At 50.6% G+C, this 26,421-nt stretch overlaps 1 protein-coding gene across 3 annotated transcripts in view; it reads right to left on the bottom strand.

Annotated features, from left to right (window-relative positions):
* Positions 1 to 20,721, bottom strand: part of Pnpla1 (patatin like domain 1, omega-hydroxyceramide transacylase) — a 36,566-nt gene extending 15,845 nt beyond the window's left edge. Inside the window, exons 1-2 of one of the 3 annotated variants that reach the window (XM_087597655.1) lie at positions 20,496 to 20,721; positions 19,491 to 19,544 (exon numbers count right to left, since the gene is read on the bottom strand). In XM_087597655.1, the coding sequence (XP_087453781.1) occupies positions 19,491 to 19,494 (4 nt within the window). In that variant the 5' untranslated portion in view covers positions 19,495 to 19,544; positions 20,496 to 20,721. 3 annotated transcript variants of the gene reach the window in all.
* Positions 20,722 to 26,421: the final 5,700 nt, after the last annotated feature.

Below are 26,421 nucleotides of genomic sequence, written 5' to 3'. Positions count from 1 at the left end.
GAAGGAATCTGCTAATTTAGCAGTAACTGTGCTCTCATAACCAGATTTTTACATTTTTAAAAAAATATTTATTATTTATTTTATGTATGTGAGTACACTGTCGCTGTCTTCACCAGAAGAGGGCATCAGACCCCATTACAGATGGTTGTGAGCCACCATTTGAACTCAGGGATTTGAACTCAGGACCTCTGGGAGAGCAGTCAGTGCTCTAACCACTGAACCACCCTCCAGCCCCAGATTTTAACATTTTTATTCATGTATATGTGTGACCACAGAAGTTAAACTGGGTTGTAGGATCCCCGGGAGCTGGAGTTAAAGGCAGCTGGGAGCTGTATTACATGGCCAGTAGGAACTGAACTTAAATCCTCTGTAAGAGCAGCAAATGCCCTTAACCACTAAGTCACCTCTCCAGTCCCACAAATACTGTTTTCTCTTGGTGCCGGGGATTGAACTCTGGGCTTTTGCACACGTTTGCATAAATTGCGCACTTGATCACTGAACTGCGGAGCCAGTCCTTAAACAACATCTCATTTGGAAACGTCTGTTTAAAGTCATGCATATGCATCAGGGACTTGTATAGCCCTGAGCTCCCTGTCGTGGGAGGCAGCGGAGAGGAGGTTGCATAAGTATCTCTGTCAGAAAGCTTATCAACCAGATCTGTGGGTGGGTGGGAAGGGCTGAGCCTTACCAGCTTGCATTCTAGTGCCTGGCAATGGATCTCCATCAGACACACAGAGAAGGTAACCGATTTGCCCAAACTCATCAATGTAGAGACCAAAGGACAGCTTATCCTATTGCATTTTATAGTTCACAGATTATACGTCACTGGTCTAACCCCAGAGACTGCGAACGCTGGAGTGCCGTTGTGCAGATAGAGAAACTGAGGCAGCGAAAAGCGCCTTGCCTGAGGTCACACAGTCAGGCAGTGTTGGTTTGCTGGTGTTTCGCTTTCTGACTCCAAGCCATTCCCTCACCCCCGCCCAGATCATAGTTGCAGGACACGGTAGGGACCCCAGACTTTGCTGTGAACGTGGATTGATTGTACCCCTTCTTGGGAGTAGGAAACTTGGCAATGTCAGCCTTCCCGTGTGTAGGCATGAACAGTCGTGTCTTCCCTCTAGGGAGGGTGGCAACCAGCTGTCAGGTTAGAAAACAACCTGGCAGGCTGGAGAGATGGCTCAGTGGTTAGAGCACTGGCTGCTCTTCCAGAGGTCCCGAGTTCAAATCCCAGCAACCACACGGTGGCTTACCACTATCTGTAATGGGATCTGATGCCCCCTTCTGGTGTGTCTGAAGACAGCGACAATGTACTCATGTAAATAAATAAATCTTTATAAAACAACCTGGCAAGAGGCCACCAAGGTCTCCGGTCTCGGTCTCGGTCTCGGGGAAGACAGATTTACAAGGGTGGGAATAGTTTTCCTGTAACGTAGTCTGGCCTCAGACTCACTATGTAGCCAAGGACGACCTTGGACTCCTGATCTCCCTTCAGCCAGTTTCCTAGTGCTGGGATGACAGATGTGTGCCCTCAGAGGAGCTGTTTAAAAACATTGTCCATGTACACATGCCACGGCACAAGCTACTCGCGCCGCCATGCCTTTGCTGATTCCCAGGTCAGAGCGGTGATGGACGCCCTGGAACTGGAGTTACGGGTGGTTGTGAGCCCTAGTGGACTCTGGGAGTCCATCTAGGTCAACTGGAGGAGCGGCCAAGTACTCATAACTGCTGAGCAGTCTCTCCAGACTTTTTTTTTTTTTTTTAAGTTCTTAGCAGGCTACCCGAGGTCATTGACCCGCCCTCAGCCTGCTTCAGCCTGTTCTACCAGGTCTGGAAAGTCACTGGCGGCGCCTGGGGATGATTCAGGAAATGTGTTTCCGTCACAGGAAGCACACCTACTCATGTGAGAAACCCCAAACAAATCCAATACAAACAGGCATGGAGGCACAAGTCTACTGTGGCCCCAGGACTTGGGAGGTACATGCAGGAGGAATCAGGAGTTTGAGGATAGCCTGGGCTACATAGAGCCTGCCTTAAATGCAAAGAAACAAACAAAAAAAAAGTCAAAATTCCTCTATCCAGAAATTAACGTCTGGCCTGCCCTTTTTAAAAGGCTCTATCTGCATGTACACCTGCAGACCAGAAGAGGGCGTCGGATTCCATTACAGATGGTTCTGAGCCACCATGTGGTTGCTGGGAATTGAACTCGGGACCTCTGGAAGAGCAACCGGTGCTCTTAACTGCTGAGCCATCTCTGCAGCCCTCCTACTCAGCCAACCTGGTCTACAAAGCAAGTTCCAATGCAGCTAGGGCTACACAGAGAAACCCTGTCTTGAAACAAGGAGGAGGAAGGGGAGGAGACAAAGATGGGCAGCCTTCGAAGGCCTGTGAGGTGGCTCAGTGGGTTAAGTCACTCGCTGCCAAGCCTGAGGGCTTGAGTTCCATCCTCCTGACCCGAGAGCTAGGGGAGAACTGAGTCCTACAGGCTGCCCTCTGACCTCCACCGGGGCATGTACACACACCAACGAGTATGATGTATGAGTGACTCTTCCAGCAAGGCTCTGCCTCCTGAACCTACACAGAGCTCAACCACCTGGGACACGTATTCAATCTCTGGAGCCTTTGGGGGACATTTTCATTCAAACCACCACATGCACATGCATGCACAGACATACACATACATACATGCATGCAAGCACACACAGGCACATACAAGCATGCACACACTCCAAGGGGCCGGAGAGATGGCTCAGTGGTTAAGAGCACTGGCTGCTCTTACACAGGATCCAGCTTCAATTCCCAACATTAAACAATCGTAACTCCAGTTCCAGGGCACCCAACGCCCTCTTCTGGCCTCTGTGGGTGCCACATGCACTTGGTACACAGGCCTACATACACTGCAGGCAAACACTCAAACATAACACACAGATAGATGAACTAAAAATATATATACACCAGAAGAAACATCTATGCTAAATTCTCTGCCCGTGTCCCGGACTTTTTTCTGTGGGGCAAACCACTAGAAGTGGGCATTCGAGGTCAAAGGTCGGCGTGAGTAAAGCCTCAAGTGCTTGTTTTAACTTGAGCTTTAGAACAGGATCTATTCCCAGTTGGCAGGGAGGGGAGAGAGTAGAAATAGTACTGATATTTGCAGGGCCCGTGCATCTGAAAATGGTTCGGTCTGGAAATCAGCTGTGTACCACCCAGACACACACAGCCAGAGGGAGGCCGATTGGTTTCTCTCAGCCCGGGGGTGTTGGCTTAAAATTCTTCCCTGATGCTTAAAGCAGGCACAAACCGAAAGGTCGTCTGTCTCTCTGCGTCTTTTTGCTTCCCTCCTGGTTTCTGTGTGTGTCTGTTTTCGGGGTCTCTGTGTGTCTATCCTTGTGGTCTGTGTGTCTGTCCTTGGGGTCCTTGTGTGTCCATCCTCGGGGTTTGTGTGTGTGTCTGTCCCCAGGTCCTATGTGTCTGTCCTCAGGGTTCCTCACTGTCTCTCCCTCCTCCCTAACTCTCCTCCCAGTGTTTTGGTGATGGGGAGGAGAGATGGATAAGTAACCAAGTCAAAGAAATGTCCTTTAGTGGAGACAACCATTAGCAGGTGTAATGGTTCGTATTGGTCATCCCAGAGCTCAGGAGATAAAGGTAGGAGGGTTGGTTCGAATTCAAATTGAATCCGGTCAATTTTGCAGGATATTTGATCATACTGTGAACCCTGGGATTCCATTGTTTACTGGAAAAAAAAACTGTTTCTAGTTGTGGTGTAAGCCCTTAGCACGCACCTTTTTTTTTTTTTTTTCTTTTCTTTTTTTCGGAGCTGGGGACCGAACCCAGGGCCTTGCGCTTGCTAGGCAAGCGCTCTACCACTGAGCTAAATCCCCAACCCCTAGCACGCACCTTTAATCCCTCTGGGTACAATACAGACATAACCTTAGTACCCACTTTTAACCCCAGACAATGAAGGTAAAGTGAGTTTACAGAAGGAAGCAGCCATGTTTGAAAGTGATGTCTAATTGAGTGGCAGACAAAGTGCCGAATCAGAGAAAGAGTTGACAGAATAGGACCTGCCCAACTCTCACGGGATCAGAAAGAGAGGGCTGGAGAGATGGCTCAGCGGTTAAGAGCACCCGACTACTCTTCCAGAGGTTCTGAGTTCAATTCCCAGCAACCACATGGTGGCTCACAACCATCTGTAAAGAGATCCGATGCCCTCTTCTGGTGTGTCTGAGGACAGCTACAGTGTACTTATATATAATAAATGAATAAATCTTTTTTTTTTTTTCTTTTTTTGGTCTTTTTTTCGGAGCTGGGGACCGAACCCAGGGCCTTGTGCTTCCTAGGCAAGCGCTCTACCACTGAGCTAAATCCCCAGCCCCATGAATAAATCTTAAAAAAAAAAAGAGAGACAATTTAAGAGATCACAGAGAGAGAAAAGGAGAGGAATCTTACACAGATGGTTGCAGAAAGAGAACAAGCCAGAGAATGAGAAGGGGGCCAGAAGATTAGAACAGACTGCCAGAGTTAGTATGAGGCCAAGCAGAGCAATTCAGTGAGAACCCGAGAGAAGCCAGACTGAATCAGTCAGCTTGAAGAAGAGCTGGAGCCGGAACAGCTGAGTTGAATCAGCCAGCCAGAGTTCAGAAAGAGGTAGAAAGGGTGAACCCATTCGTCAGCGAGTATCAGAGGCTGAAAACATTCTAGGCCTACATTAGATTGTATAGAGGCTGGAAGCTTCCAGGACTCGGCCTAGGTTAGCAGATGGATGTAATAAGACGACTTCAGGTGAGTAAAAGTTACTTTATAGGTCTACACAGAGAGTTCCTCAGGCATGGAAGACCGTGCCTCAGAGAGAGAGAGAGAGAGAGAGAGAGAGAGAGAGAGAGAGAGAGAGAGAGAGAGAATATGCTGGGTTTGGAACCTTCACTTCTCTACATGTCTGATTTTCTAGCACTTTCTCCCATTCAAAGGCCTCTGTGACTATTGTCAACTGAACACAACCTAGAGTCACCTGGGAGACAAACCTCTGGGCATGTCTGTCAGGGAAATTCTAGACAGAGTTAAGGAAGAGAATACTCAGAATACTCAGTCTGAAAGTGGACAGCACCATTGCCTGGGCTGGAGTCCTGGACTGCCTACAGGGGAGAAAGGGAGGTGGCTACCAGCCTTGATCTCTCTCTCTGAGTCCTTACCAGCCGTCTCAAGCTCCTGCCAGTGTGACGTCCCTGTCACAATGGATGGCACCCTCAAACTGAGCTAAAATAAGGCTTTCTTTCTACATTATTTTTATCAAGTAGTTTTGTCCTGACAAGTAGTGACAATTTCCAGGCTGCCAGGTTCCTTCAGTCATGGTTCCAACCGCAGCAACGTGGGGTTTGAAAGTAGTATCTTGGGCTGGAGAGATGGATCAGTGGTTAGAGCACTGACTGCTCTTCCAGAGGTCCTGAGTTCAATTCCCAGCAACCACATGGTGGCTCACGACCATCTGTAATGAGATCTGATGCCCTCTTCTGCTGTGTCTGAAGACAGCGACAGTGTACTTAGATATAATAAATGAAAGTAGTATCTTGGGCTCACTGTATCCTGGTCAGGGAACCCCAGGTGAGTTGCCCCGACCCAGTCTCTACCAGCTGCTTCCTGTACAGGCGGCAGTTCGTGTGTGTGTGTGTGTGTGCGTGCGTGTGTGTATATGTGTGTGTGTGTGTGTGCGTGTGTGCCCATGCTTGTCTATGAAGCCTCCTCTCTCCTCAATAGCCCATTATGATGCTGTATCCGCAAAGGAACCTTCCAGATAGACTGGGAATTCTTCAGGGCTGACATCCTTCCACCCAGCCTGTCTCTAGGACCACGGCGGGTCGTGCTTGTCCTGCCAACACTGAGAGAACAGAAGTTGCTGCTTGACTCTGCAGTGAAAGCCTGTCCATGAGGTCACACACAGACAGGAAACACGTTCAATTATGGTATACGGCCCCCTGTATATATCCCAGGCTGGCCAAATACTTACTATATTGCCAAAGAATGACCTTCAACCCCCGAGCCTCCTCCCTGTGTCTCCCGAGTGATGAGATTGCTGGAGGGGAAGTCTGTAACCAGCAAGAATCAATTGTATTGACTGGTGTGGCCGACTCAGGCAGGCTTCAAAAGCCTCCAGCACAAGGAAGTTCAGCGGGAAATGAGGGCCGAGATGAGGTGTCTGTGAAGGGCAGGGTGAAGCCACAGCTCTAACTTTCAGCTACTCAGGGTGTTTCATCCTCTGTGACCTCAGATCTGTACTGCAAAGCCAGGCAGATTTGCTTCCAATCCCAGGGTCACACGAGCCGTCTGGGGCAGCATTGGCTCCACCCACCGTCTATAAAATAAGGAAACCGAGTCCAACGTGGAGGCTCAGCAGGTAAAGGCGCTTGCGCGGGAGCCTGGGTTCTATCCCTGGGAACCACAGGGTGGAGAGAACTAATCCACAGAAGTTGTTCGCTGACCTCCACCCTGATTTGATATCCAGCACCCACAGGGTGGCTCGCAACCATCTGCAACGCCAGTTCTGGGGGATCTGGCGCCCTCTTCTGGCCCTCATGAGCACATCCCGTATGTGGCGCGCAGACGGACGTGCAGGCAAAACACCCACACACATGAAAATACATAAGTTTAAAATAAGATACAAAATACATGGACATAGCAGAAACATGGCGGAGAGGGTGTACCCGTGATCTCGGGAATGACAGGGTCAATCTGGTAACATGCCTCTTCTATGGGAGATGGCTAGTGGCTGCATTTGAAAAAAAAAAATCGGGGGCTGGAGCGATCACCGAAGGGGAAGAAAAGAGATAATTTGACGCCGGTGTATGTTATTTGATTAAATTGGAAATAATTTACCCCTTTCCCCCCAAGAGCAAAGAGGCCTTACTAACCCTTAGTGTTCGACACAGTGTCTGGAATCCTGGCAGACGCTTAATTAACTGAACGCATCCACAGATGATGGATAAATTAGTGATCTCCAGAAATCAAAAAGGGACACTGAGGCCCAAAGAGACAAATAGTTATTCAAGATGACTCAAAGAGTTAAATTTGAGATGCCTGTCTTCCCTTCCCCCACACAGTGGAGAAGGGGCACTGCAGGCCGACACCCCCAACCCCCACCCCCACTCCGATCCCCCGTAAATGACTGGATCCGGTTCTTGGATGTGCAAGAATTAGGCCTGCTGTGTGGGACGAATCAGGGAAGGAGGATGGGGCTGAGCGCACATACACACTCACCTAGTCTCTGTGGACTGGTAACCTAGCAACAGCCTCCAGCTTAGCCAATCACAGTTGGCCAGCCCGCTCTCCCCTATATTGAGATGACTGCTCAGGGGAAGCTGAGGTGAGGCGGCTTCTGGGAGGCAGGAGTGAGCAGATTTCCCAGGGAAGCCCCGGCAAGGCTCAGAATCCCTGACCGAGGAACCTGCACGCCCTAGGCTCCCGTCTGGCTTCCCAATTGCAGGCTGAATTCCCAGGCGTGTTTTCCCCTGGGTCTGTCTAGCTTGACTACCTAACCACATTCTAATAATAACCGCTATTATCTTATCTTAATGAAAGTAGTTCACCCAAACAGGCTTTCCCACCTTGAGTCTTGTTTATCGTCACAGCGACAGTCAGGCTCTAAGGGCAGAGATCCCGGTTTACGCACCGCGCACTGCAGAGACTGCCTTAAAGCTACCCTGTCGCTCACGGAAACCCCGTGGGGACACTCTGTGCGGCCAGTTTTCAGTCAGAGAAGGCTTTGTGCCAGGCAAATCTAAAGTGAAAATTGATTGTATAAAACGACTGAACGCAAAGCTGTGAAGGATTGAAGCCGGATGGGGGTTGAACCCCGTGAGACTGCCTGGCCTCACCTTAAGCAGGAAACCCCTCAAAATTCCTGGAAATGCATAGTTCTGAGAGTCTAGGTCAAGAATACTAGGCCGGACGCAGGGAGGATTGCTCAAGGGGTAAAAATGCTTGCCAGGAAGACATGAGATCCGAGTTTAGTCCCCCAGAACCCATGCAAAAGCTGAATGTACCCGTGAGCTCTCGCAACCCCAGTGCGGGGGAGGGGGAGCCATCCTGATGCTTGTGGTCTACTAACCAGAGCGGGCCCCAGCTCTCTGTGAGATACAAAACAAACACACAAACAAAACAGGCCGTGGCTCTTGAAGAAAGACATCGGTGGTTGACTCCTGACCCCAGGCGCACACAAATGCATGTGCACCTGCACACGTATGCACTGATGGGGAGCCCCTCACACACAAACCAGACCAGGCGCCATTTGTCTGCTTGTGCAGATACAAGTTCCAGCCCAGGATAAAGTTGAAGGTGGGTAGATGTGTGGACGATTAAGTGGGCGGCTGGGCAGATGGATAAGTGGGGTGGTAGGTGGATGGGTGGGTAAGGTTGTGGGTGGATGGGTAAGGTTGTGGATGAGTGGATAAGTGGGTGTGTAAGGTTGTGGGTGTGTAAGGTTGTGGGTGGGGGGTGGGGGGTGGATGAGTGGGTAAGTTTGTGGGTAGGTGGGTGGATGAGTGGATAAGTGGGTAGGTAAGTACTTAAGTGAGTGAACACATGCTCTAAGTCATACATCCTACGTTAGCAGAAATGTTATTAGCAGCACACACGTGTACACACACACACTTAATTTTTTAAAACCCTTAGAATTAAAAAAAACAACTTATTCTGAAGTATTACCATCTGGTGGTTCACACCCATTGCCCCCGACTCAAGAAACCGATGCAGCATGATGGCCATGAGTTAGAGGGCAGCCTGGGTTACCTAGTGATTTTTAGGCCAGCCTAGGCTACATAGTGAGATCCGGTCCCCAAAACAACCAAATGGGACTCTGATAGTCTTAGGTTAGGGGCTGTGGGAATGAGCTCATAGCCCGGTTTTCTAGACATCTGTCACAGACCCCTTTCTTGCTTTGGACACTCATTCTGGGTGTCTCCGCACCCCTGTGCACCTCTCCCCAAGAATCCAGGCACGTTCTCCCGGCATTCATCTGCAAAAGAGTGGAGAAGTCTTACAGGTCATGTTGAACTAACAGAGGGAATATATATGTCTAGAAAGTTCTCTAGAGACTCACTCAATAAATACCTCAGGGCCATCAACCTACACACACACACACACACACACACACACACACACACACACACACACTTCTCTCTGTGTTGTCTTTGGAGATTGTGTTCCTCGTAGAAATCACATCCTTCTGTGTGAGTGAGTCACCTCAGGATGAAGCCAGCGCTGTGGATACCTCTCACATGTTGTTGGGTTGTGTGTGTGACAGGACACCTGTGGGTTGCCTCTCGGTGCCCCTTCAGCCGTGAACCTTTCCAGTTGGACACCTTGTCGGAGCAAAACCAGGCTTCCTGCCCACCGTGGCTCTACCCTTGCTCTCAACCATGATGATTCTGTTAATGGTAGGAGAGCCCTGGGTGCCTGAGGCATCCACTGGTCAGGCTCTGCAGGGCCCTGCCCCATCGCTGTGTGACTCGGGTCCTGCTATCTGCAGGAGCACACTTCCTGGTTCCTCCTTGGTGCCTGCCGCTGAAGTCAGGTCTTCTCCTTCTGATGGGTAGTGGGGCCGCTGCTTCCACAGCCCAGACCAAGGCTCAGCTGCTAATGACGATCACCACATCCCCAGGGAGCAGAGCAAGTCAGCCTAAGGCAGGGGCTCAGATCAAGCTCGGTCCAGGTCTCTGCAAGCCCAGGGCACCACAGATGTCCTTTCCCAGCCAAAACAGCCTTGTGACTTGGTGGCTCTCAAGTCTCTAACTTGGTCTGAGACAGAGAACAATTTCCCTATTCTTTTTCTTTCTGGTGGTGCTGGGATTGAACCTGGGGCCTCATGCACTCTAGACAAGCACCCTGTCATTTTCTGCCACCTATTAACAGTCATAGCCAGAGACTTTACTACCCAGCATCCCCTCCTTACTCAGCCATTGGTTCTCTATTCCTTGGCTGCATGGGGGGGGGGGGGAGGCTGCACCGAGAGCAAGCCTGTGTTTCCCAGCATCTTTTGCTACCAGGTGAGGCAATGTGACTAAGTTCTGATCTATAGATGAGAGCTAACAAGGTATGTGTCACCCCCCCCCCCAGGGTCCTACCTCAGAGGGAAGGGGTATGTCTGTTTCCCCTTCTGACTAGACGGAATTCAGACATGGACACGACACAGGGCAACACCTATGTGTACCTTGATGGTTTGTTGACTCTTGGGACTGGGGGGCTTGGGGTCTAGAGAGAATGCCACATGCAGACCTTAGGGGAACTAGAAAACGAGTTGTAGAGGCACGAGCCCTCTTCTGTTGCCCCCAGTCAACACAGCTCTCCTAACAGTCTCCTGGGCTTTGGAAGGCTCTGGAGATTGGGCACCGCTGACTCCAAGAGGGCTCTGTGCCAACGGGGAGACTCATGTCTCTCCCATTCTACCGCAGGTCAACTGATCCAGAAAGGTAGCACTCTGGCCAGATGACATCCAGAACCAGAGTGGAGGGGGATGCAGATGGACCCTCATCTGAAGTCTTTTCCCTCCTTGCTGAACCCCACCCAGAAAGGCCACTGGAAAGGAAGGAGCTCCCGGAGTGAGCCACTCTGACTGCCCACAATTTCTTAGCTCCTGTTCTCGGTGGGCAAAGCTGGGCCGCTCATCTGAATTCCTCCCTGGGAGATCCTCAGTTCTGCCGCTACCTTTTGGAGAGCAGACTAAGGGGCGGCAAGAACCGAGTGCCCGCTTTACCTAGTGTCAGGCATCAAACTCACCTTCAGACAGGCAGCCTACCAACTGAGCCACATCTCCAGCCCTAATTTTTTTTTTAAAGGCTTCTAGAGCTGGAGAGATGGCTCAGTGGTTAAGAGCACCAACTGCTCTTCCAGAGGTCCTGAGTTCAATTCCCAGCAACCACATGGTGGCTCACAACCATCTGTAATGAGACCTGATGCCCTCTTTTGATGATGTACTTATAATTAATAAATAAATAAATCTTTTTAAAAATACATTAAAAATTTAAAAAAAGAAAGCCTTCTACAGTAACAAAGCAATTGGGGAGCTGAGTTGACACACCCTGGGTCAATGCTGCTGCGGCTAAATGAGGACATGAGGACACTGTCCTGTAATTTTTCCACGTTAAAAAAAAGCATTTTAAAAAAAGATTTATTTGGGGTTGGGGATTTAGCTCAGTGGTAGAGCGCTTGCCTAGCAATCGCAAGGCCCTGGGTTCGGTCCCCAGCTCCGAAAAATAGAAAAGGAAAAAAAAAGATGTATTTATTTTATGTATATGAGTACACTATCGCTGTCTTCAGACACACTAGAAGAGGGCATCAGATCCCATTACAGATGAGTTGTGAGCCCCCATGTGGTTGTTGGGAATTGAACTCGGGACCTGTGGAAGAGCAGTCAGTGCTCTTAACCACTGAGCCATCTAGAGCTGGAGAGATGGCTACCCCCTCCCCTACCCATTTTTTAAAGGAACAGGAATGCTCACAAAAGCACTATTCACGATAGCCCACAGTAAAAACCACCCATTCATCATCGAGAGAATAAATGAATAAATGTGGTAAGTCCACCCAGTAGAATACTGTTCCGCCATGGAACAGAACACCAACTATTCGTGCTATATCCTGGTGAGCCTTGATAAGACGGCGCTGGGAAAGAAGCCAGGTGCAAACTGGTGTATGCATCGCCTGTGTATTAAATGTGAAACATTGTATCATGTTAAATGTGTTCATCTGGAGAGACTGATCGGTGACTTCTGGGGAACGGAGGCCACAACTAAGGAGTAAGGTTCCTTTGTGGGTAAAGCGTTCTGAAACTGTAGCGCTTGTTGTACAACTGAACAAACCCTGGGTAAACTTTAAATAAACTTCAAGTAGGGTGATCTGCATGATAAGTAAACTATGTATCAATAAGGCCAAAGGTCTTGTTGGTGGTTTCTTTTGTTATTTTAAGAAAAGAAATGAGTTTTTCTGCTTCTGGACTTTGGGGCAGACAGACAGCTTCTCTGAGTGAGGTAAGCTGGGACTTGGGCTAAAAGAGCCAGCGCCTTGGCCCTGGGCAGCCTTCTGTACTGTGTGGCTCAGAGAGAGGAAGAGTGTTGAGGTTTGGTCCGTGGCTATGTATTGTAAGGCTGAATATTGTATCCGCAGGTTTAGTTACCTCAAGAGGAGTGAATGCTCACCTAGGCCAGCTTTTGTGGGGCAAACCTTACTCCTTAATTTAAAACTGTTGGTTGAATAAAGACGCCTACAGCTGGGCAGAAGAGAGGTGGGCGGGGCTTGGGCTCTGAGGAGAGCGGATGAAGCAGAGGAGGGGGAAGGAAGAAGTCACCATGGGAAAGGTGGATCCTGAACACATGGCTGTGCGGACCAGCTGGAGTAGGAGCAGCCCAGGTGGAACATGGCAGGTGATACCTCGGGACTGCAGACAGAGAGGGAAACAAACTGGCACAGAGGGTTGATATCTGCCCAGCTCTCCTGCCTTAAGGCTTATTACAGATATAAAAGTTCTGTGTCCTGGGGTTGGGGATTTAGCTCAGCGGTAGAGCGCTTGCCTAGCAAGCGCAAGGCCCTGGGTTCAGTCCCAGCTCCGAAAAAAAAAAAAAAGAAAAAAAAAAGTTCTGTGTCCTTTATTTGGGGACTAAATGACCTAGGCAGGGTAGAGACCCCCAAATAATATTTACCACAACAGAAGTGTGCGGGTGGATATAGCCTATATTGCCACAGTTAAGCAATCTTTTGATTTTGTTTTGAGACAGTCTCCAGTAGCCCAAGCAGGTTTCAAATGAACTGTGTAGCAAAGGCTAGCCTCAAACTCCCTATCTCCAATAGGTTCCTAACTCCAATCTCGGAGTCACAGGTGAGTTGCACCCTGACAGACTTTCCTTTCTCGTTCTTCCTCTTTGATGGAACTGGGTCAGAACGCCAATGTCTTTCTGCTATGTTGGGGGAGGGAAGGAGGTCACAAGGCAGAGCCTGTGAGAATGGTCTATCCTATCATCCTGGAGGTAGACCTCAGGCTCACCTTTACCCACCGAGTCATCCTCCCTCCAGCCCAAATCTTTCTTACTGTGGGTTTTGATCCATGATGTCAGTCACAGGTCAACTCAGTCCACATAATGTATTTCAGTAATGCAGGGGACACTGGCATGGCCACCAGCAGCATGGCCGGCAGTTCTACTTGGGCTTTTTCCCAGAATCCATTGCTCCCTTTCCTCATCTTTCCCACTTGAGAAACCTTCATGAACTGAAGTTCCCCTCTCTGAAACCGTGACATCAGGTGACCTGTGTTGTCCATCATCCAGACACACTGGTTTGTCCACCTTGTCATCTTGTCCTCCCACATCCTTGCTGGAGGCCTCTGGTCCTGCCCAGCCTGTCTTTCCCTGCCTAACTCCCACTCACACTGCTGGCTCCCTTAGGAAGTTCTGACTGGAGGCGCTGGCCTCACTCTGTGCCTTTCTAGAACCCAGGAGACACTTCCTCTCTTAGAAGGACACCATGGAGAGTCAGACATGGGGAGACATACCTGTGGTCCCTGTCCTTGGGAGGTGCAGACAGGAGGAACATGAGTTTGAGGTCAACCTTGGCTACATGAAGGGTCAGCCTGGCCTACCTGAGACTCCCCATCTCAAGAAAAGAAAGCATGAGAAAGATAGGGACGGCAAGGATAGGCAGAGGGGGAAAGGGCTACCATAAAGTCTTTTGGGGGAGGGGTCTTTCTGTAATAGCAGCTGAAAGAGGTGGGGCTGCCTGACCACCAAATCTTTTTCCTTTGAGAAGAGATAGAAATTATTTTTGGGACTGGCAAGAAGCACTTGCTTTTAAGCCTGAAGATCTGAGTTCGATCCCTGGGACCAACACATGGGAAGGAAGAACAGACTCCTGAAAGTTGTCCTCTGACCCCCCACAGATGTGCCATGTGCCCCCAAAACACACCCACACACATAGACACGATAAAGGAATGAATGAATGGAACTTAAAATATCCTATAAAGAGTTATTTCCAAAATACAGGAAATTCAGCTCTGCGAGACTGCGTCCCACTTCTGGCCACATCAGAAACGCTGGAACCCCACTGGTTGTCATGGAGACTGCCTCTCCTCAAATAAATGGTGATGTCATCTCCGATGAGGACCAGGCAGGGTGCTAAGGGCTTTGCACTGACTGAAGGAGACTGGGTCACCAGTTCCCCAGGGATGAGGCAGAGAAGTCTCTCGTCAGAGAAGCTCCGAAGGGAAACAGCTTTGGAAGAAGTGTGGCTGGGCTAAAAGAATTTTTAAAGGAAAAAAAAAAAAAAGACAGGACACCAGCAGAATGGATCGGCATGTAAAGGGGCTTCCTGCCTAATGAACGGAGTATGATACCCAGGACCTTGGGAGCATAGGAAACCCTAAGAAAATGAAGGACCAAGTCACCGTGCTCTTGATATGGCCACTGCCATGTCAAAGACCCTATCTATTCCTTGGCCTCGTGAGAATGACAGAGCCTTCCTTTAGTCTCTGTGTGGATGTTGATAGTGTGTGGCGAAAGGACCCACCATAGCTTTCTCCCCCTGATATTTGCAGCCTGCAGGTTGCTCCCCTGCAGAGAGAGACTGCTCCTACCAAGATTAGCTGAACCTGCCCCAGTGGTGTATAATAACCCTGCCCCCTTGTCCAGCTGGGTATAAATTGTATCTGCTGGTTTATCTGTGTGTAATGCCCTACCTCTGTGTATTGCTGTCTATAGTAAACACGCTGAGCTCCCAGGATGCTACAGTGTCTCCATCAGAAGCTCCGCCCACAACATCCCAGCTTTTCTGTGCATCTGCCATGTCCTCATCTCCTGACGCTTCTAGTCAGGGTTAGAAGCCCAAGCCCTGCAAGGACATGGCCTGGGACCCACCTGGTGGCAGGAGAGAAGCAACTCCTAAAGGCTGTCCTCTGACCCATGTTTGACGTGGCACTTGTGCACCCGAGCACACACACACACAGTGAACATAATACAAATAATTTCAAAAAGCGACAGATCTCCACTTATATACACGAGTTGGTCCCGTATAAAGTACGAGAAAATGAACATAGTTTTTCATCTACAACGGATGTGTGCTGAATCCCCGAGAACAAGACCAGCAGGGAAAAACCCTCCGACCCTTCTAAGTCAGCACTGACCCATCAGGAAATGCAGTGGAAAGAGAAGCTCCTTCACAGGAGTAAAAACCTTAAGAGCCTTAGAGATAAACCTGGTCCCTGAGACTGAGGCAGGAGACTCACCATGAGTTCCAGGCAAGCCTTGTCTATAGAGTGAGACAAAAACAAGACAGAGATCCTTAAATCGATATACAGTGACACACAGCGTCTTCATTAAAGGGCACAGTGAGCGGAGTCAGGGGTTATATTTACCACGGGACGCTTAATTCCAGATAAAATCACTGCTGGGCCTTTCCTGTTGGAGAGGGCAAAGAGGCTGAGAATAATGGAAGGAAGGTTTCAAGGAAGAGGGAGGGGGAGAGGAGGAGGGGGAGGGAGAGGGGGAAGAAGGAGGAGGGGGAGGAAGGAAGAAAAGCACTCGGCACACAGACATAGATGCAAGCAAAACTCCCCTACACATAAAAATCAAAATAAATGCATCCTCTTTTAAAAAGATGTCTTGAGAACGCAGGGCATGCTGGCATGTACGTGCTGTGTGCTGCGTGTGCACATGCATGTATACACATGTGTGTTCGTGTGTCTGCGCCTACGCTTGAGATTCTGGCACTGAAGAGACAGAGGCAGAGGTAGGAGGTCTTCTGGGGCTCCCTAGCCAGTCAGTCTAGCCTCGATGGCCAGTTCCAGGCCAAGAGACTGACTCAATGGAGGTGTGATGTTTCTTGAGTGTAACACCGAGGTTCTCCTCCGGCCTTCACATGTTTCAGAAGACACATATACACACATACACATATATGCATCTCTCACATGCGCACACAATATCTCACATCACATACACACAGACATACACACCTCACACACATACATATCTCACATGCACATACATACATATATCACACACACATAACACACACATATATCTCACACACACACACCACACACACATAATCTTACACATACACACATCTCACATACACATCACACACACATCCTACACACATATCTCACATGCGTGGACATACATATATCACACACACATATGACACACACATATATCACACACACCATATACACATAATTTTACACATTCACATCACACACATAATCTTACACACACACATCACACACAAATATCTCAGATGCATGTACATACATATATCACACACACATAATCTCACACATACACATCACGTACACCTCACATGCATATATCTCACATATATCACACACACATAATCTCACATGCATGCATCATACACACCTCACACACATCATACACACTCACCCGACTCCTGTGTGTGTCTGGGGATTAAACTGTAGTCACTTCAGAGACTCCTAGAGCATGGCACAGGAGAGCCCACCACAGGCTACTCTTGACTCTAAGGGCTTGCACCCATCCTGGGCATGGCAGACACCAGACAGCCCTGCTCCCTGTAACACTGCTTACAACCCCAGGGTATCCATCAACACGGCAATGAACTGAGCGGGGCTTGGTGTTAGTGGTACATGGGGACTTCGGTCTAGACTCCCACTGAGTTTCTGATAACAGGTCAACACCTTGGTTACCCATCCTCTGTCTGGTAAATGTTCTCCCTTAAGTACTTTCTTTTTTTAAAAAAAAATATTTTTTATGAATTTTTCTTTATTTTTGGTTTTGCTTTGAGACCAATATAGCCCTGGCTGTCCTGGACCTCACGATGCAGTCCAGGCTAGCCTTGAACTCACAGAGATCTGCCTGCCTCTACCTCTGGTGCACCAGGATTAAAGGCCTGTACCACCATGCCTCCACCCAATATGTTTTCCAGTCCATCCCCTCAGTGAATCAGGTCTGTAAAAACTCTGTCCCCGAGACCCACTGTTAACCCCGAAGTCCACTCTGCCAAGTGGTGACATGGTTTAAGTCATTCCAGCATCCACTCTGGACAGATGAGGCTCAGGGTGAACTCCCCACGTAGTTTGTGTGACCTCAGGCTGCGTAAGTGTCCTGTGACTGTTTCCTTCTTTGTATAAAGGGAGGTAATAATAGTTTCCCCCTTAGAAGGAGCTGTAAAGTCTGGGTGAGTTAATACCCTTAAAACTTCAAACAGGATCTGATACAAAAGACATCCGGTTATCAGGAAATCACGGGCCAGTAAAATGACTGGACTGGATTGGTCCATACACCTCACCCCTCCTTACATCCTGCTCTATTCATGAGCCATGCCGGGTCTAGGCCTTGATCCCTCCTAGAGGGCCTCTTCATGACTTCATCCCACTCCCTGGGGTCCGTGGTGGCCTTAGGCTGGCTAAGCAGATTTCTTATTCCTCCCATTGAACAAACCGAATTGATCCTAAAAGGTCTTGCTATAAACTCATATATATTTGGTTTTCGACATGGTCTCTCTGTGTAGCCCTGACTCTCTTGAAACTCACTCTGTAGACCAGGCTGGCCTCGAACTCAGAGATCTGCCTGCCTCTGCATCCCGAGCACTGGGATTAAAGTCCGGGACAGTATATTTTTAAGAACTTACTATAAGGGTTGGGGATTTAGCTCAGTGGTAGAGCGCTTGCCTAGCAAGCGCAAGGCCCTGGGTTCGGTCCCCAGCTCTGGGAAAAAACAAAAACAACAACAACAACAACAACAAAAACCCTCTGAAAGAACTTACTATAAGGCAGCAGAGGCGCAGGCTGGGGCTGGGGCACTGGGTAGAGTGTTTGCCTAGCCTGTGCAAAGCCTTAGGTTCAATTCCTAGCACCATGAAAACTGGTATGGAAGTGTATGCCTGCTACCCCTGCAGTGAGGAGGCAGGAGGATCAGAAGTTAAGGTCATCCTCAGCTACCTAGAGAATTCAAGGCTAGCCTGTGCTACGTGAGACCCTCCCTAAATAAAGCAAAGATAAGGGGATGGCGAGAGGGTTTGCAGGGACCCTGTATCTAGGGGCTGACTCTTACCTTTCCGAAGGCCTGGTATCTTTTCCCCTGGGTGAAAACACTTTGGGTGTGTAACCACAGAGGGCCCCGTGCCTAAGAAAGATCTGGAAAGATCTTTATCCCTCTCTTTGCCCAGGCTTGGGGAGGGTGAGTGGACTAGGGGCTGCAGGGTGGGCAGAAATTTTAACTCTCTTGTCCCATCGTTTCTTATAAACTATTAAAAAGGAGACGGTCCCTTGCCTGTGTGCGGCAACTAGAGAGGGCCCTACTGTTGCCCTTCAGGGCAGAGCCCCACCCCCATCGGCTGCCGCCTCCTCAGAGATCCAATAGCTGACCCTTCAGTTGGTCTCAACTCAACCTTCTAGCACATTCCAAACCTAATCCCCATCCTCCTCCACAAAGCACACTCATCCCCTAGTCGGTTTCTACTCAGGCCCCTCCAACCCAGCAGTCAGGCCTCCTTAAAACCCCCAAACCAGACTGTTGGCGGTTTCCAGCACTCCATGCTCAATCACAAAGCAGTTCACTCCTATCAGTGAAGTTCCTTCTTTGACAAACCCAGGTCAGGCCGTCATAGGGATTGTCCTGATAACAGAAGCTGGAGCACAGGGACTGGCTTCTGTGTGTTCAGAATTGAATGCCACAGGCCACTTGGATGGCCTCCCCCTCAACATGGCCGCCCCTGAACATCTCTGGAACATGGTCCCCCTTCCCGCTTCAGCCCCAGACAGCTGCAGTTTGTTTGCAGACCCCATCCCTCATGACACGAGAGACCTCTCCATTTGGAAGTTTGTTATCTGTCTTTTCTCTCTAGAATGTTCTAGAACTTCAGCTCCACAGGGGTTCTACATTACAGCCTGGCCTTGAGCGGGTCGGGGTGGCTGGGCCCGTGCTCTACACTGTTAGGACAAGGAGGCTGTTGCTCAGAGCCCTGGGTCAGCCCTGTGGTCTCCGGCCCACCACTGAAGCTGAAGCTCCCACACTGTGCCTCACTGTCTGTTCCCAGCTTCTCCTCAGTCCTCAGGGTTTGCATGTTGAGAGCCCCTTCCTCACTAAGAAGAGGGGGCAGTGCTTGCATTTAAAAAACAAGAAAAAAGGGGCTGGGGATTTAGCTCAGTGGTAGAGCGCTTACCTAGGAAGCGCAAGGCCCTGGGTTCGGTCCCCAGCTCCGAAAAAAAGAACCAAAAAAAAAAAAACCAAACAAGAAAAAACATCACCCAGCCTCACTCCTCATGACCAGACTATAGTGGTCTGGCCCAGCACAGGAGGAAGAGGAAAAGCGCATGCTTGGATGTGCGTGCGTGCATACGTGCGTGCGTGTGCGTGTGCGTGCGAAGGGGGAGCTACCCTGGCTGTCAAGCTTGGCTTTAACCCCCCCAGTGCACTTCCAAGTTGGACACGGTCTGCTCTGAGGAGTCCCTCCAGCAGCCCCCTTCAGAGACACCAGAGTAAAGGTCTTACCCATCTCAATCCCGCAGATGACCAAGGCTGCAATCACGGCGCCAGCTGACGTCCCTGCAAAGCGATGAGCCGTGTCCAGCATCCTAGGGGCCAGATCTCGCAGAGCATCCACGGCCCCAGCCTGGTAGTAGGACAGGAACCCGCTCCCGGAGAAGGAGATGGAATGAGGGGTGTCTGGGTCTCCTTTGAACACCTGTTCGTCCATCTTTGGGGCCTCTGGCCTCCCAGCGGAGGAAAAACCTACACCTGTCTGCCTTGGCTCAGTCTCTCCTTCCCTGTCAGTCAAGAGCCGGGAATGTACCGGCCCAGCCAGGCACCCACGGGTGGTTCATCCAGCCACTGCCTGGGCCTGTTGAGCTCTGCTGAGAGACACCCCTGAAGGCCTGATAAGGGACCCCAGGTCCTGGATGAAATGTAGACAGTTCTCAGAGTCATGGGCAGGGGCGTGGTCCTGCAGACCCCATGCTGACTTCATGACCTAGCTAGACTCACAGCGGGGCGCAGGCTCTTCAGCGCTCTCCACCCATCCTGGGCGCACTCTGGAGCGAGGCATTCCCTGCTCCCTGCTCTGGGCCGTGTCCACAGAGGCGGCGCCTTTCAGCCCTTAGCATCCAGTTGCAAAATCTCTGCCTCTCCCTGTACCTCCCTCACTGACTGGGGACTGAGTTACATGCCACGCCCCTAGTCGCCACGCCCCCAGTCCGTGTGTGTGTGTGTGTGTGTGTGTGTGTGTGTGTGTGTGTGTGTGTGCGCGTGCGTGTGTCCCATCCCACCCCCCCCCCGCCCCCAAGCAAGGCTTTGGCTTTCAATGGGGAGGAGCAACTCATATCGCCCCCATGCTCCTTCCTCACCCTCCTCAGACTCTGGAAAGGTCTTACACAAGCTCCTCTCTATTCTCCCCCCCCCACCCCCCGGGGCTGGGGACGGAACCCAGGACCTTGCGCTTCCTAGGCAAGCGCTCTACCACTAAGCCAAATCCCCAACCCCGCTCCTCTCTATTCTTACCTTAGCACAAAACTGGGCAAAAACTAACAAGAGTTTGGCTCTGGGTGACTGCCTGGTTTGCTTTCCATTGATAACACGGTGACCACAAGCAACTTGGGGAAGGAAAGGGGTATCTCAGCTCACAGTTTAAGGTTCATCATGAGGGAAAGTCAGGGCAGAGAGGCAGGAACTGATGCAGAGGCCATGAGAACGCTGCTTACTGCTTGCCGGCTTACTCCCCATCACTAGCTCAGCCTGCTCTTACATAACCCTGGGCCACCTGCCCAGGGACGGCCCCGCCCACAGTGGGCGGGGCCCGCTCCCATCAATCATTAATCAAGACAATACCGGACAGACTTGTGCGCAGGCCTATTTGATGGAGGTAATGAGGGTTCCTCTTCCCAGCTTCTGTCAATAACCAGCCAGTAGTCTCCAGCCTCCTTCCCACCTCTCACTCCACCTCCTCATCCCTGGCCTGGTCCATGCCCTCTTGCCTGTCCGTGGCCTCTGTGCCAGCTCCAGAGGCCAGAAGGGGGCATTGGATGCCCTGCAGCAGGAATCACAGGCAGCTGTGGGTACTGGGAACTGAACCCAGGTCCTCAGGGAGAGCATCAAGCCCTGAGCCATCGCTCCGGCTGGCGAGCGTCCCTTATGTGTACAGGAGGGAAGAGAGCAGAGAGCTGGACCATTCCAAAATGGTCCAAAACAGCTTGTGAATGGGGGTAGGGTGGGGTCATGAGGTCTCCTGTAGGGACATCAGGATCAGAGAGGTGTTTTGGTAAGTGACAGGGGCTTGGGGACCAGGGTTAGCTCTAGGGGCTGTAGGGCATGACTCCTGGAGAGGAGGAAATTTCCTCACCACCTAAAAATGTCACTGCAGATCTCTAAGGCAGCAAAAGCTTTCTTAGTTGCCTCCTTCCCCTCCTCCCCTTCCTCCTCCCTTTCCCCCTCCACCATCACAGCCATCACAGCCATCACCATCACCAATCACCCAATGGCAGCAGGACCAGAATTAGAACTGAGACACCAAGCCGCCTCTCTCCTAGTCCCAGTCAGCTCCAGCCTCAACTCCCAGAGACCAGATACTAACTGGCTTCCTGGGAGTCTGACAAGCGAATGTGAAGTCACCAGAGAGCCATCCGAGGAGCCCTGTAATTAACTACTACATTGTTCAAGGCTAGATTGCCCCAGGAGGAGTAAAGGGGGAGGGAGAGCAGGCAGGGCAGGGGACAGCTATGGGCTTCCTTGGGAGGGGAGGCATGCTGGGCTCAGAGGCATGGGAGGGAGTCTTGGGGTCAGAGAGAACGGGTTCACCCCCTGGCGATTTACTGCTATTTACGTGCAGTAGGACCGCACAATACATTTGGATTTTCCCCTCTTTGCAAAACAGGCGGTAATTCCAAAGTTTAGCAGGGGTTATAGAACAACAGGTTATAGGACAACATGCCTGCCAGTATCAGAGGACAATGGAGTCCAAGGTTTCTGAAGCAGATGGATCCAGAGTCTGTAGAAGAGAATGGTAAGGTCAGGGAGATGCGTGACCTCGGATCTCCCAGTGGAACACAGCGGGCTTGGAGAACACCCCAGCCGGGGAGTCCTGGAAGGGAGGGGAAGTGATGCAGGAAGTCCGGGTGGCCAGGCCAGGGGATAGCTGGAGGATGAGTCAGCGAAGCTATTGCCACAGAGTGTCAGATTGTGGGACTGGCTAGGTGAGCAAGGTGATTCATAGATAATGCTTGGTTTTCTGCCTGGGGCTAGGGAGAGGCAGGGTGCCTGTGGCAGACCGAGAAACTGGGGCACAGGTGAGGACACTGGTTGAAGATTTTATCTGTCTGTTTGTCCATCCATCCATCGTATGATTTGGGTGCTAGAAAGACGCTTGGCAGTTAGAAACACTTGCTTCTATTGCAGGGGACCTGGGTTCAAATCCCAGCACCAACATGGGGGGACTTAAACCATCTGTAAATCTAGTTTTTGAGGATCTGGTGCCCTCTTCTGGCCACTAGGGGCACTACATACACACGGTATACACGCAGGCACACCAGCCATACTCAGAAAATAAGAATGAATTTAAAATATTATCCTTGTATGTTTTTTAAGCTGGGCATGGTGTGCAACGCCTTTAATGCCAGACAGCACTTGGGAGGCAGAAACAGGTGGACCTTTAGGAATTTGAGGTCAGGCAATGCTACATAACCCGGTCTTGTCCCAAAACAAACAAGTAAGCACATAGATAATACGGTTTGTGTGTGTGTTTGTGTTCAAGCTGTGTGCACATGTGGAGATCACAGAATAATTTTCTGAAGTAGACTCTTGCTTTCAGCTCTCACCTTGACTTAAACGCTAAGAGGAAACCTCAGTTAAGAACTGACCCCAGGGATAGAGCTCAGCAGTTAAGAGCACTGACTGCTCTTCCAGAGGTCCTGAGTTCAAATCCCAGCAAGCACATGGTGGCTCACAACCATCTGTAATGGGATCCGATGCCCTCTTCTGGTGTGTCTGAAGACAGAGACACTGTAGTGTAGTCACACGCATAAAATAAATAAATCGTTGAAATGTAAAAAGAAGAAAAAGACCCCCCCCCAATCTGGCCCACGCCTTTACTCCCAGCACCTAGGAGGCTGAGGCAGGTGGATCTCTGAGCTCCAAACCCAACAGCTCTGGTCTACAGAGCGAGTTTCAGGACAGCCAGGGCTACGCAGAGAGCCCTGTCTCCCAAAACAAAAAACCAAACAGGATTGCTCCCATTATGCCGGCATGTGGGCATGTCTGTGGACATTTTCTCCATTGTCAATCGATGTAGGAAGGTGCAGCCCAATGTACCCTGTGATCCCTGGGCAGATCCACAGGCCTGGGTTGTGTAAGAAAGGAAGCTGAGCAGGAGGGGAGGAGGAGTCATTAAATCCTGCCTCCCAGTTCCTGCCAAGGCTTCTTCCTTGGTACATTGCTACATTGTAATGGCTGCCAAATTAACTCTTTCCTCCCCCAGCTCCTTTTGGTGTTATCAGAGCCTATCTTTCCACCACGTGAGACCTAGGAATTGAACTCTGGACCTTGGATTTGGCCGCAAGCGCCTTTGCCCACAAAGTCATCTCACGTGCCCAAACTCAGGAGTTTTAAAATACTATTGTGCCTAGTTAAGTTGTAACAAAGGAGAAAACAATTAGCACCTCATAGAACATTGTCATGGTACAGGGGAAGTGTGTGTTTTGGTGACTTCCCTAGCTGCTTTGACAGGAAGTGTTTGTGAACCCCAAAAGACTACCAAGGAGCCGATTCCGATGCAATCGCATTAGGGTCTTATAAAATCGAATTTGGGCTTAGCCTCCGCTGAACCACAGGATGGTTCAGTTGAAGCAGCCCGGAACTCTCATTGGGCCAAGGCTTTATAGGAAATAGAGGCGAATGGGGGAGCGTCCATCCGGGTAAGCATCTGGAGGCGGGTCTCAAGATGGAGTAGGTTTGGCCTCTCAGCAACATGAGAGGTGGAGGTAGAGGGACACCACCACCGTGGGCCGCAAGTTTGGGAACCCAACGCGGATACGGCACCTGATCTCCTACAGCTGGTCGCCCTTTGAGCAGCGCGAACTCTTTCAGCAAAGGCATCCCCAAGGTGCTCTCTGTGAGCGCATCCTGCGCGTGGCGCCGCCGCCATTTGTAGTGTTCTCTCTGATCTACACATGGGGCAACCAGGAGCTTGAGCAGCAGTGTACGAAAATGACAAGCCTGCACCTGATTGACAGTCCCCTGCCTCCCTTCTCTGGGAGAGGAATCCACACTGTAGTCTTGAAGACAATGAACTACGTATGGACTCCCAAAGAAAAACATAGGAAAACGACTTCGGGAGGGTGTTTTGAGGGTATGGCCCATCGAGGTGGGGAAGGCTCTGGGCAGGATAGGGGTGGCTGGTCACACCGCAGTCAGGAAGCAAGGAGATAAATCTAGCGATCTGGTCCCTTCTGCTTTCCACCCTGGGCCATGGGGCTGTGCCACCCACAATCCAGTTGGGCCCTCCCCGCTCAGTTAACACCCTCACCGCCAGGTCCAATGGTGCGTCTCCAATCAAGCCCACAGCAAAGGTGGACAGTACAGGGCTTACGGGGCGGAAACGTTGTTATTCTTAATTTATTGTACTTGGTACCCGGATATGGACACGACCCATGAAGAAGTGAATTGGACAGGGCGTGGTGGTGAACGCTCGTGATCCCAGCACAAGGGAGACTGAGGAAGGAAGACAGTGAGTTCCAGATGACCAGTCTGGGTTGCCTATGTAGACTTTGCCGTAGAAACAAAAGTCGTAAAATGACCCACAAACAAACCCCGAACCTCTTGTCTTCCGGCACCGGCACACATCGCACTCAGGGGCCCCCAGGGTGGCGCTGGCTTCCCCTGCTTGCCTCTAAGTCCCTCAGGGAAGGTACCTGGGCATAGCGGATCTCAATTCCCAAATAATCTGCTCGGTGAGTAGAGGCTCACGGAGGTGTTCTGTGAGACAGTGAAACCCTGGCAACCATTGACCATTCGGCAACCTCAAACTGTGCTCGGGTCGCCCCATGAAACCGCTCTAAAGCCTGAGTAGGTGGATGGAAGGGAGTCTTTGGAGAAACTGAGGCACACGCACGTGTACAGAGAACAAAGGCCATCAGGATGGTGGGGATGGGAGCCAAATCTAACTTTACCATATTTTAGGCAAAAGAGCAAGCTACAGAAGGGGGTGGGGGTGCGATGGGCTGCTGTCCCACCTAGGAGAGCAAGCATTTTATCATAGAAGCAGGAACCTCTGAATGAAGTCCCTACAGACTTGGGCAGCCTCCAGGGAAGGGGACAGATGCCCTTTTGTCTGAAGACAGCTACAGCGTAGTGTACTCACATATATAAAATAAATAAATAAATAAATCATTTGAAGTGAAAGAAGAAGAAGGATGAGGAGGAGGAAAAGAAGAAGAGGAGGAGGAAGAGGAGGAGGAAGAGGAAGAAGAGGGGGGAGGAGGAGGAGGAGGCGGCGGCAGACACACACAAGGGACGCTGGCTTTTTATGAATGAGGGCCTTCTGCTGTCTCTGAAGCATTCAACTAGACAGTCTTGTCAGCAGGGCCAAAGACAGCCGATGAGTCCCAAAAGGCCACAGGAGTCAAGCGAGGTGGCTCTGCCTTGCTGGTCTCCAGTCCTCACGGATCACGGACAGGGCAAGCACCTGCCTGCTCTGCTTCTGAGGAACTCGAGCTCAGACTCGCCAACTCCAAACTCCAGGGTCCATGTCCGCATAGTCCTGATCTTTGCAGGCAAATGATCCACCCATAGTTGGTGTGCTTATCCTCCCTTGTTCACTGCCTTCAGACTGCCACTGGGAGGCAGTGTGGCTACAGGGGCTGTGAAGGGGACACAAAGTCAGAGGTCCTGGGAGTCTTCCATGGTCTAAGGAGGTCAAGAAAGGTCAAACGGCAAACCAGTGCACCCCAAGTCTCTGCTGCTCATCTTAGCAGTGGGAGTGAGCTCTCTTCTCCCCTGGCAAGGTTTTGAGTGCACCATACTGAAGGGTTTCGCTGGGTTTTTGTTTTACCTGAGACATGGTTTCGTCTGTACCAGGCTGGCCTCAAACTTGCTATGTAGCAAAGGTTGACGTTGATCCTCCGGTCTCCACCTCCTGGCTGGTGTTAGAGGACTGTGCCGCTCACTGCATTGACTTTTCTGGGGTGCTGAGGAGGGAGAGCAGGGTCGTGCTAACACTGCCAACCAAGCCAGATCCTGAGCCTCCTGCAGGAGGTGAGGCCATAGGAAAAGGCATGTGCTCAGCTCACCAGGGCTTTGTGCTGTCCTACTGTGTGCTGAGCACAGAGGGTATTGACACATGTCCTCCCTTGAAAGAAAAACACTCAGAAGCTGGGCCTGGATGGATAGAGTGTGAAGTGTTCTGGGGGGGACCTGATAGAGAAGTCAGGATGCCGGC

The sequence above is a fragment of the Rattus norvegicus genome, chromosome 20 (genome assembly GCF_021556685.1).
Source record: "Rattus norvegicus strain SHRSP/BbbUtx chromosome 20, alternate assembly SHRSP_T2T, whole genome shotgun sequence".
NCBI lineage: Eukaryota > Metazoa > Chordata > Mammalia > Rodentia > Muridae > Rattus > Rattus norvegicus.
The sequence above is the reverse complement of the archived record's forward strand: the minus strand, read 5'-3'. Positions and strand labels throughout refer to the sequence as shown.